Here is a 13,025-nt window from a genome sequence, read left to right as displayed (position 1 = left end):
TTATCTAAAGAGACGCCAGGAGGAGTGGCAGTTTAGTACTGGGGATGGTCATACATACCCCCATATTTTCTCACATTGGACAAATTGATACTTTGCAATAACTGAAAAAAACATTTGTCTTTGGTATTAAAGAATAAATGAAGATTTATAGATGTTTATCGATCATAAACAAAAATATAAAAACATTATTCCATCAGCCTTTCGGGTGCCTCTGTTTTACAAATCCTTACACATATAGTGTACATTCAGTAGATTATGTTTTGTCTATTACATTTTCATTCCATAATCTTACAAATAATTTGATGTTTCTTACATTAAAAAATAGATTCCAGTCACACTAAGGCATTATGCAGGTATGTTGCTGTTGTTATAAAGAAACCCCAGTAGCATTTCTTGACACACTTCTGCTGAATAATTTGTTAGCTGAAAGTACTCAGTGTTAGTGGTCAGAGAGGGAATGTGCAGCGTTGTTCATAATGGATCTCAGTTTTGTTTTCATTCTTTCCTTTGCTTCTACCTCCAGGGAGTCCAGAATACATCCCATAACTGAGCTGGCCTTTTTAATGACATCTTAATGACATTTCAATTTACATTTTCTCTTTCAACCTCTTTTTATTTTACATTATTATCCAAGTAATAATTATTATTATACCTCTTTAATGGCCCGCATACTCCAATTATTACTTAGTCTGTTTTATACTGTACATTAATAATGCACTCTGTAACTTTGTATGTTAGTTTTGTTTTTTATTTTTTCATTCAAGAAACTCTGTTTTTATTTAAACGACTTATTTTACATAAAAATGTTTTTACATGATTCAGAAGTTCTATTTTTGTACATATTCCTTCATTTTCTGAATTGTAGGATTTGTTAACTTAGTTTCTTTCATTTTCCATCTGCACAGAAATGGCACATGAAATTATTACTCCAATATATCTACTGTATATACTGCATACCATAGCAGGTCATAATATGAATGTCATTTTTATAGCCAGTGTAGCCATGCAGATTTCAACTTGCCCTTCATCTGTCATTTCAAATACTAATGAAAAATCTTAGATAACTGTGTTGTCATGCTAGACATGCAGGCTTAAGGCTTTGAAACAGGAGAAAAGGGGAAATATATAAATGTATATATAATGTGTGGACTGCCTGTTTTGTTATTTGATATTCACTGCTTAAGCTGAATGGAAACATTAGCATTAAGTAGAGTAAACATTTTGTTAGATTTTTGTTGTGAAAGCTATTTTAATGATTGCGATTAAACATACTAGAACATTTAATGTTTTTGTTCATAACATATACAAGGAAGAACAGTCGGGAGCCTGTTTCTGCCTGTTTTACATGTCTTGCATTATGTGATTTTCTTTCTTGCACACTGCCAATCTTAAACAAGTGAATTTCTAAATGTGTAACCTAATAAAACATTACACTACTGTTTTTTTTAATATGCAATATTAATTTAAATCAATTTATTGTGTTTGAGTGTTTTTTTGAAAAGAAACTAATGTAAAAAAAGTTGTGTTTTAGTATTCATTATTGGGCCAATGGATAAGCACGTTAAATCTCACTCTGTAGTGTAATGGAAGACTTCAGTGCTTAGCTGGGGAGCCCACACGGGTATTAATGGGAGGAAACGGTGTGACTACGCAAACCGAAGAGAGAGAGAGGGGGGTTAGGAGCATTCACTGATAACAGCACACTGCCTCATCCACCACATGACAAACCACCTCAGGATCCCAGATTAGGAGGTGACCCGTTATTATATCTCTTATGAGGTTTCAACAAAAAGTGTCATTGTTTGAACACCAGGCACCAGAGACATCTTGGAACAAAGGTCAGTAACTGACTCTGCAGTTAAGAGGTCTCATCTGAGGACATATCTTCTGGATGCTCCTGTAAAAATTACAGAAGGCTACTTTGTGGTGACAGTTGTTAGCTTTAGGCGGTTTATACCTTTCGCCACAGTATTGAACACATTCATTGAATTACCTTCATCTGCACTGGATTTGAGTTTCTTGTCATCATAGTTGTCCTTGACATCCACTTTTTGCCTTTTAGTTGAGCCTCTTATGCTTTTTTAATTGTTTATTTTTTGTGTTTTTGACCACTATGTTAACTTATTTACCACAGCTTGCTTAGCAATGTACTATATGTCCATCTTTTATTTCATTATAAGCATATATTTTAATTTGTCCTTATCTAATTCTTTAAACTTCTTTATTACCCATTTGGCTTACTGAACTTTTACTTGTTACCATGTCACTCATCCTCTGACTGGTAGAATCTTATATAACACTCTACCAGTCAGCACTCTTGCGTAAGAGTGCTTCCATTAATAATGCTGATAACTGTTTTTGTCCTTCTTTATTACACATCTTCTTTGTGCTCACCAGCAGCCATTGTCTCAAAGAGAACTTAACCATGAATACTAAATAGAGGGTGAAGACAGATTTGGTTGGGCTGGAGTACTGTCAGTATTGCAGCTTCTGTAACTTCTTTGATGATGGACCACATGCTTTCTAATGTAAAAGAACTTGGATTTGAAGGAATCATCACCACAACTTAAGTCATTGTTCTTTTAACTGATTTTGTGTGTGCCTTTGGATTTTTTGATACCTTCATTTGGATTATACTTTAGTTGTTCTTATCTAAGCTGTTATTGACTTCTGCTTGTCTGACTAAATCTTTGCTCCAGAATTCTTTGGTTTAGTGTTATGGTGGTCATTTCAGCCTTCCTGGACATGTGCAAGTTCATGGGATAACATTTATTGGGAGTGTATCCAGCAGGGGGCACTAGCTCCCTTGTTGGAATAAGTTCTTTTGTAATTGCGGCATGTTACATAACCCGAAACTATACAGATATAATATAAAAAGGCGATACCCCTCCCTTAGTGATACGGCAGTAAGAAATCACATAAGAGAAATAACGTAGTTTTCTTTAATGACGGATTACGCTGCATAACAGACGAAGGAAGCCATGAAAAGAACCCAGTTTGGGAGTGGGGGCCCAATGTGTAGAGTCTTCCATTTTCATCGCTGTGTTGGAAGGATATTCCTGATCAGATGACGTTATCTCCCATCCATCCGTCAGCTTCAAAGGTGTGCCCGGCAATGTTCCAAAGCTTTATACTCTTTCTTCACGTGCAGGCCCCCACTTCGGTGAATCATGCCATTCCAAATAAGGCAAAGAGGATACAGTTTCATGCTGACTTTGACACACAAAAATAGTATACAATGCCCATTTTGCAGTTGTCTCTGTCTTGTCTTCTAATGCTTGCTTAGCAGTTCTAAATGATGAGCCCCTGTGCTAAATCTGGTTTTGTATTAGCTGTGCATGTGAGTAGAAAGAAAAGTAGATTTATAAAATATTTGTACAGAGCACAGTGACATATTAAACTTATGTTACAGAGAGTTGAACTCGAAGGAGAGATACTTCTTACTGGTGAAGAACAGAGTCAACCTCCAGCTGCTCGATTGTCACAACTAGAAGATCTACTTTTGAACCTCACACAATTTAAAGGTTGTGCACCTTGAATGGTCCAGTTCAAAACCTCATTAGTGGGGTTGAACACTACAAGGTATTATCAAAAATATGTTGGTGCCTATCACAGAGGCACTAATAGGACCCATTGCTTGACACTAGCTGTAAGGCAAACCATCAAGTTAAAGAAGATGGCCTTCCTTGCAGGGTACGCAGGCTTGACTGAATGATTAATGATTAATCCAGCTATACTGTGTTACAAGCTATGTCAGCAAATATAGTGTAACCTCTGGTGAAAACGATGTTTACATGCCATAGGTAATAACTTTTGGCCAGAGGACCGAACAGACTATTTCAGAATTTAGATAGGATATGTTCGATGTCACCTAGACCAGGGGTCAGCAACCCGCGGCTCTTCAGCCTCCTTGTAGTGGCTCCCTTTGGCCTTGACAAAAAAATAAAAACCATGAAAATGAATAATGGCAATTTCTTAATTTAAGTTGTATTTATATATATATATATATATATATATATATATATATATATATATATATATATATATATATATATGTTTATTTACTACTACTACTGTTTTACATTTTAACATCTAATTTAGAGAGTTTAATTCTGCGTGGACAGAAGCATTTGCCTTCACCGCCAACGACGCTGGCTTACCGGTGTGCTTAATATGTGGCGATAAATTATCGAACAACAAAAAATGTAACGTTGAAAGACATTTTCAAAACAAGCTGAACAGAGCAAACATACTTTCAAAAAGTGGATCACTTCTACACAGTCAACTACAGCTGCTAGTTTTGTGGCAGCTCAAGAGATCGTAAGGAGGGGTAAGCCGTTCACAGACGGAGTATACATGAAAGAATCGTTCATAAAAATATCAGAGCATCTATTCTCCGACTTTAAAAACAAACAGGAAATTGTTCAGAAAATGCAAGATGCATTTAGAGAAAGATTCAGTGAGTTCAGAAAGGAAAAACACACACTCTCTCCTTCCCTGTCACACCCCTGGACATCGACCCATCCCTGCTGAACACATCTGCATTCACAGGAGTAAGCCCGATCTAGAAATTGAACTGGACGACATAGCAGATAAAGATTAATGGGTGTCCAAGTTCAAATGCCTGACAGCGGATCTTGAAGAAGTCACCTGTCAGAAGGCTACTCTCGCTAAAGAGCACAAATGGAGTGATATTGAAAACCTCCCCAAACCCGACAAATTTGTTTTCGACACATGGAGGGCCATTCCCGAAACGTATATGAACATGAAAAAATATGCATTTGGAGTCCTGTCCATCTTTGGCTCAACATACTTAAGTGAGCAAGTTTTCTCAAGCATGAACTTCATAAAGTCCAAATATCGCTCCCGCCTCACACATGAGAGCCTGCAGTCCTGTGTGAAGGTCAAAGTCACATTGTATAGCCCCGACATACAGACGATCAGCAGTGAACTTCAGAAACAGAAGTCACTTTAAACAGGTGAGAACAATAGCATTTAATAAGCTATTATTTTTCAGAAAAACAAAACACATTCATTTCGGATCCGGAGCTGATGTAGGTTTTTTTGTATGTTCAGGTGTTTCAGTTGATTCAGCACACTGAAATGGAATTTAATGTTTACTTTTTTAAATCTGCTAAGCTACAGCTAAATGTTTTATTTATATTAAAGTGGGCTAGTTTTTATTTTAATTTTACACAGGTATAGGAAGGACCCAAATAGGCCTGCATAGTTCAGTTTAATTTATTTCAAAGTAGCCCTACACATGCACACTGCACTTCTGTTTGTTGTATTCCGTGGTTGTAACATGTAAAATCTAAAAAAAGATTAAAACTTTTAAAAGTTTATAAGCTGTGTTATGTTTTGCGGCTCCAGACTATTTTTCTTTGGAGGAAGTGGGGGGGGGGGGGGGGGGGGGGGCAAAATGGCTCTTTTCATAGTGAAGGTTGCAGACCCCTGACCTAGACTTATCTCAAAGACCATAGATAAATGCTAACACTTAACAAGAAGAAGAAGGAACATATTGTGGAACTTGGTGGACATGACATGCTCATAGTATGCACTTCAGAATGCATTTGGTGAAATTTGCTCATTATTTCTGGGTGACGTCACTGCAGTAGTTGAGAAAAAAGCTGTAGTAATGAGATTGAGACAGCAATACTGAAGGCTATCGATATTGTTGGGTTATCTTGATTAGTGTGTTTTCTGTCAGTTGTATAGAGATGTGATAGATAGATAGATAGATAGATAGATAGATAGATAGATAGATAGATAGATAGATAGATAGATAGATAGATAGATAGATAGATAGATAGATAGATAGATAGATAGATAGTCTGTATTGTCAGCTGAGCGTGGTGGTAAACATTAAAAAGATTAATGAGCAATGGAATTTATATTTACATTTACACTTACCTTGAGATTTGACTCAAAAGGCTCCCCAGGAAAGTACATCTTAGTTTGCAAGAAAAGAAACAATAGCCAACTGTCAAACTTTGAATTCAGAAGGGGCAATGTAGATTGCATTCTTTCTATGGAACAGTGGACCAGCTTCTTTTCCTAGGAGAGGTATGATTAGAATCAAGGTATTTTGCCAATCCTGCCTTCAAATTCACTTTGGAATTGATGAATGTTCTCATGGATATTTTGTGAGACATTTTGTGATTTGTGGTTGCTGAAAATGATGTTGTATGCCTTTTACATCAGGTGGAAAGTTTAAGTCCTTTGAGGTTTTGTTGTAGTGTATATTCAGGGAGAACTATAAAAACAAATAAAGAATTGGTACAGTAGTTCTGGGAAGTTTTTAACTTGTTAGACCGCACCTGTATCTTTAATTATAATCCCAACTCTATGTAGTGGCCATGTAAATGACATTGTATGTATAAACATGTAAAGTGAGATTCCTTTGAAGGGTTGCAGGTCACGATCACCTTGATGTAAAGGAGCTGGACAATCCAGGATGACTTCGTAGGAAAGTTCCTGCTACTTACAACCAGGAGAATCCATAAAATGTTTGAGTGTCTATATGGAATATCTCTTTCGTTCCTTAGTAGTAGTAATAAGCAAAATCTACAAAAAATTATCTGGGATTTGGTTTGATTCATTGGAGAGACACGCTAGAGAAATTAGGTATTAACATGTTAACCCCTGGGAACTCCCTAGGAGGAACTGTTAAAAGTGAAGCCTTATAATCCCATCTCAAACTCACTAGAACAAAAAAGCACAAGAAAAGAGATAATACGAGACAAACCTTTTAAATTTTGTTGTTTAGGTTTTTAAGTCATTAAGTCTTGTACACTCAGTCTGTTCCTTCATAAATAAAAAAACAATCTTGCATTGTTTTTATTCCACAGGAAAGAATTACAATAATGACTAGACAATCTACCCATAAACAAATCAAAGCACAATCATGTCAGAATGACGGTGCTTTTTTTTACAGCTGCTGCTGGTTCAGGCAGCACCTATTCTGGATAAAGTGGAGCAAAGCAGGTTGCTTGCAAAATGTCATTTGTATTAGATCCTCATGTTTAACATCCAGCCGTCTCCAGCAGTGCATGACATAACTTTTGACATCACAAACTCTCTTTAACGTGCCTGGAAGAAAGGGGATCACAGAGGCCAGCATTAGAAAACAACTCATGGCTAATCATGCAAACCCATTATTAGAAGTCCATGGCCCAGAAAATGCCTTAATTGGATTTAAACTGGCTAAAAGGGGGTCATTGCACTACAAAAGGTAATTTGTTCTGCAGTGCATTTAATGTGTTTGGTATATTTCAAAATGTAACTTAATATTCTAAAACAAGGTCTTTAATAAATGTAACTGATCAATGTTTTAAATATGTAGGTGCAATGTAAGTATGCATATTCTGATTTTATATTTGTGCTAGTGTATTGTTATAGGGGAATGGTTTAGTTGACCCTCCATACCAGGAATGAATGCCAAGGAGGCCACACATTATAAAAATGGCACATTTATTATACAGGTAAACAGAAATAAGGGAATATTTGATAGTATGAAATAAATAGACTATACACAGCGAGGCGTTTCTGGCTGTATTTTAACTGATTAATTCTCTGTCATCATATTAGGATGTCTTGTCCAGTTACTTAACAATCAAGTGCAGGTAAGCAAGTGAGCAATCTACCTATTTAAAACTTTCCAACTCTGTCTATCTTATGATCTCTCTTCCACCTACCAATGAGTTCTTGTTTTAACACACCTCCTGATTTTAAACTCTTTGTTTAGTTAAACCACTTCACAAGTTCACAGTGCCAGTGCCATCTTGTGACCCCTAAGATCATTGTACTCCTAAGCTTTTCTTACCCATTTAAATAGCAGACCTCTTAAGAAACACTGAACTCTTATTATTAAAAGGGAAATATGTTCCATTCATTTAACAGTTCTGTATTTAGTCAGTCATTTTCCAACCCGCTATATCCTAACACAGGGTCACGGGGGTCTGCTGGAGCCAATCCCAGCCAGCACAGGGCGAAAGGCAGGAACAAATCCCGAGCAGGGCGCCAACACACCCAAACACAAGCACACACTAGGGACAATTTAGGATCGCCAGTGCACCTAACCTGCATGTCTTTGGATTGTGGGAGGAAACCTACGCAGACACGGGGAGAACATGCAAGCTCCACGCAGGGAGGACCCGGGAAGCGAACCCAGGTCTTCTTACTGCGAGCCAGCAGCGCTAACCACTGCACCACCGTGCCACCCATTCTGTATTCAACATAATAAAAATTAAATTACAAACATAAACAGTACCATGTGTAATAGCTTAATATCTATATATACACACACTTCTATACTCCAGACTGTGATGTCTGTCCTTTTGCTAATTATATCTGTGCCATTTATAGCTTGTGGGGGAAAAAAAAAACCTTTTTAAAATATAGTCACGTCATTCTCTAACCTGCTTAATCCAGGCCAAGCCTTGGGGGTGGGCTTGGATGGCTGAAGCATATCCCAGCTAGCATAGTGCACAGTCCATTGCAGTCTTTAAATATAGTTTGAATTGTAATTACTTTAGAAAATAGGCTTAAACTGTGCATTATATAGGAGGGGAAATTTGCTTACTAATTATGATATTTTCATGTATAGAATTTTAATACTTATTAATGTCAGAATAATATGCAGTTTGTGATTCAAGTTTGTCAGAAGAACTTAGATTTGATTATAAATTGTGAACACATAAGTAACAGGTCCTGGGGGATTATCAGCAGGTGTGCTTGCAGAGACTGTGTTTTAATTACAATAAACTTCTCTCCCACCAGTAAAGTGTCCACCAGGTGGTTGCTACTAAAATGTAGCCCTTGCAGGCCTCTGAACCATTGTGTTTCACTCCACCTCAATTGCTGTATGTTCAGGATTACTTCTTGCTTGTCAATGTGGTTCAGCACCTTGTCTTCTTATTCATTCTTGTTCATCGTCACGTGATTTGCTTGATACTCAGCAGATGCCGTTGCTCTTCTTTTTCTTTCTACCATCATGGCGGTTATCATTTGGTTTTGCAATCAATTTTCCATAAACTCACAGCCACAGGTCACTTTATCTCTCCTTTATTTACGTGTAACAAAGTGTGATGATCAATAAACACAATACTTGCACTTAATTATGAATTCTGAACATGCATGTGTGAGTGTCCTAGGGGAATATCAGTAGATTGGCTTGTGGTAACCATGCGTTTACAACAATAACATTTTCTGGCCAACAGATAAGTGGCCATCATGTTGCTGTGACTTAAAATATTTTGAATTTCCAGAAAATATCAGGCTATATTTAGTACTACTTCTTACTTGCCTTTCTGCTTCAGCATCTTGCCTACTCATTCTTTTGCATTCTTGTCATTTAACTTCTGCATTGTGCTTAATGTTTAGCAAATGTCTCTTCAGTTCTTTTTCCTTCTTTCTCAATCTCTTCACAGTAAAAACATAAACAAGGATCATGGCCATGAGGTTACCGCTACCTAAAATATTTGACCTTTTTCAGTTCATTATCATTCTTGCATTCTGTCCCTCGCATTTAACACTGAGCAGATGTTGCCAATCATCTTCCACCTCCTCTTCCTATCATGTGTTCTTTGTCATGCAATTGGCTTGTGTGATTTGCTTGATGCTCAGCAGATGTCACTTCTCTTCTTTTTCTTTCTTTCTTATGTTACTTGATTTTGCCATCACTTTTTCCCAATAAACACACAACCACAGGTCACTTTGCTGAGGTTTCCACTACGCAGTTTTTTTTTTAAATTTTCAGAGCATACCAGCTCATAAGCTTTTAAATTAAGACCAAGATCACAATCAAACATTTTTAAACTCTATTCTAGGGGATCAGTAGAAGCTTCTGAAATTTCAGAATGTTGTATCACTTGACATATACAATCAAAATCTCAAAATGTAATGTTACACCACATTAAGGCTGTGTACGTACACCATTTGTAACTTTATTGACACTATATTTCAGGAATACATGGCAGTTTTGCACACATCTATATGTAGGATAGGTTAAAAGCCTACTTTAATATTTGGGGTAAGGTCTAGCCAAGGAGAGAATAAAACGTGGGGAGTTTTTAAAAATTCTATTATGTCATTGTTTCATGTCTCAGATTCACTGATGCATTTAAATCCTAAAGTTCTATTTCAGTTATGCTTTATATAAAAGAATACACTTGAAAATACTTTACATTTTAATAACATTTGAGATAGCTTTGCTTTACTTAACGGACTGAATTTTACAGTTGTTGTATTAGCTTAAATCCTGTATATATTTTTTAAATTTTTTACAATAGAAATAATCTTGTTTTCTTGTGGCAAGCAAGAACATATGTACTTCTTTTTAAATATATGAAAAAAAAAACTCATAGACAGTTCACTGAATCCAAAAAGCCATTAAAGAACCCACTTTATCCAGTTCATCATAATGGTTACTAAAGCAAATTGATAGACAAGGCAGGAACCAACCCTGAATGGATTATCAGTACATCACAAGGCCCACTCACTGATATGGGTGTAATTTAGAGTTAGCAGTGAATCTAACGTACATGTTTTAGGGATGTGGGATTAAATATGTGAAGAAGAAAAAAAAACACATCAGTTTAGGAGATCATACAGATTCAACCCAGATAGTCCACGAGTCCACGAGGATTTGACAGACAGACGCTGTCATTTTAAGGCAGCAATTTGTGCTCCTGTGCCTTTTACTTAAAAGAATGAAGAGATTTCTTCAGCCTGAAAGCAGCATGTTGTTCTTGTGCTGTAAAAAAATATTTTTATCAATTGTTTGCAAAAACAGAGACACTGAGCAGCTCATACTTTCAAAAGTTTAATATTTACCTGAACTATACTTCACATTTGGGTGTGAACAGACACAATGAGCAGCAAAAGAGTAGCACTTAAGATAAAGAGTGATTGTTTATTACAGTATTGCGTAATTAGCTTGCATCTGTGACAATTGGTGATGTTACTTCATGAGATTACTGTACCTAAAAAGCCCACTAGTAAAGGATATCTCACTGATTTCTGAAGTGTGAGGGACAGCCACTTGATTACAAAAAAGCACAGTTACCTCTTTGCATAATAAAAGGCTCCTTTTGAACACACACTGTTTTTGGACCTTAAACCAGATGAGTGAGAATATTAATTTTGTCAAAAAAATAAAGCAATAGTTGTAAACTACAACTTTGTATTTTTTATGTTCAATGATGCTGAACTAAATATTCAAATTACGAAGAGATGAAGGGCACAGCCCTCTTGTAAAGAATAGACAAAGTTTTGTTAAACATTTTCTAATTGTTAATGAGGGATCCGAGGGCATAGAGCCAAACTAGATTGAAGTCCAATGAAGAAGTGAGATTTCCCCAGTTTGGAGGAGGGCACTGAAAGTGGGTAGATTTGATCCAGTTTTTTTTTATTTTTTTAACCTAGGACAGATTGGTTTTAACTGGATTTTGGTATATAAAAAGGGCAGTGAATGCTGTGGATAAATGTTGCTGACTGGTTGAAGAACTGTGTTTCAGATGCCAAGCTTTATTGTTGTTGTTTGGGACCTTATTAGCTAGCCAGCAAACATTCTTTGAGCCTGCACTCAGTTGACTACCAAACACATCTTTTCTGCTACTCAGCGACAGTTCACTTTAGAAGCGAGCGGAAGCATGTCGAATAAACAGCTGCCGCCCGGCAAAGAACTGAATGGCTATGGGGACGAGAACAAAATGAAAAGCCGCACATCTCTAATCATATCCCAGGCAGTAAATCGAAGTATCTTCTCTTTCATAGTCTCACCAGCAGCTGAGAGGATTCGTTTCATTTTGGGAGAGGAAGATGACAGCCCAGCCCCTCCTCAGCTCTTCACAGAACTGGACGAACTCCTTGCTGTTGATGGGCAGGATATGGAATGGAGGGAGACAGCAAGGTAACAATCATGCACTTACATAGGTATACATTTAATAAAGTACACAGAACTATCAGTCAGTCAATAAACCTTGTCAATATTGTAAAGGTTTGTGAAATCTACTTCTGTGGACACATTTAACTTAGGCATTTAAACACATGGGAATTCAGCAGTCAATGCAAGGTAAGAGAAACTTATTTAAGGCTTAGAAATTCAAAATGTAGATTGTAGCAATTGTATGAATTGTAACTGATTAACTAACTCGTTAGGACTTACTTGAAACGACTGTTCTTTATTAATTTTTTAGGAGTTTTAAAAGGTTATTATTAAAACATAAATTTGGTTGAAATGGGAATGCCATCAGAAGACTGATATTCTGGTTATGCAATGACAGTATTCATAAGTACCATGCCACACCATTTGCTAAGCCTGCTTGATTCTTAGCAGGGTCGTTGGGGACTGGAGCCTATCTCAGCAAGCATAGGCCACAAGGCAGGAACAACCCCATTGCTGGGCGAACACACACACCATACATGCAATAGGGCAAATTTAGCATTGCCAAAACACCCAATCTGCATGCCAGTATGTATTCATAAATACATTACTTATAAATAACAGGAGATATCAGAAACTAGAGAAAATCGTTCTGGTAAGTGAACAAGTGTGGATCCATTGTTGTGGTCTATTAGTTGTTATGCTTTTAGATGCCTGCTATAACAGGACTACAGGGAGGATTTTTAAATCTTAAAAAATGTTTGTGAACATGGCATTCTGGAAAAAAAAGTTTGAATAGATTTGTTTTTTTAATTTGTAATAAAATTAATAATCCATAAAAAAACAATAGTGTAGATCACATGTATTGTACAAAATGTGCATGCATGTCAACAGATTGTGCATTCTATGGATAAAGTAACCATTAAATGAAAGATAAATTTAAATGAGAATATAATATATCATTTCACAAGTCAACTTAGATTGAAATATGTCATTTAATCTAGTGTCATGTACAGGACTGGGTGGCATGCTAGCACATTGCATCAAAAGGAATCTGACTCTCTTTATGATTGCTGTTAGCATGAAGTTGGCATGTTATCCCCAGATCTGTGAACATTTTTGCAGGGTTCGTATGTTT

General features: G+C 36.6%; 1 protein-coding gene across 6 annotated transcripts in view; it reads left to right on the top strand.

The window, feature by feature from the left end:
* Window positions 1-13,025, top strand: part of slc4a4a (solute carrier family 4 member 4a) — a 285,556-nt gene that overhangs the window by 130,352 nt on the left and 142,179 nt on the right. For all 6 annotated transcript variants that reach the window (XM_051929546.1, XM_028805563.2, XM_051929545.1 and 3 more), the window contains exon 4: window positions 11,779-11,914. In XM_051929546.1, the coding sequence (XP_051785506.1) occupies window positions 11,779-11,914 (136 nt within the window). The remainder of the gene's footprint in view (window positions 1-11,778; window positions 11,915-13,025) is intronic.

Source organism: Erpetoichthys calabaricus, chromosome 7 (assembly GCF_900747795.2).
Source record: "Erpetoichthys calabaricus chromosome 7, fErpCal1.3, whole genome shotgun sequence".
Lineage (NCBI taxonomy): Eukaryota > Metazoa > Chordata > Cladistia > Polypteriformes > Polypteridae > Erpetoichthys > Erpetoichthys calabaricus.
This window is presented reverse-complemented; position numbering and strand designations above follow the sequence as displayed.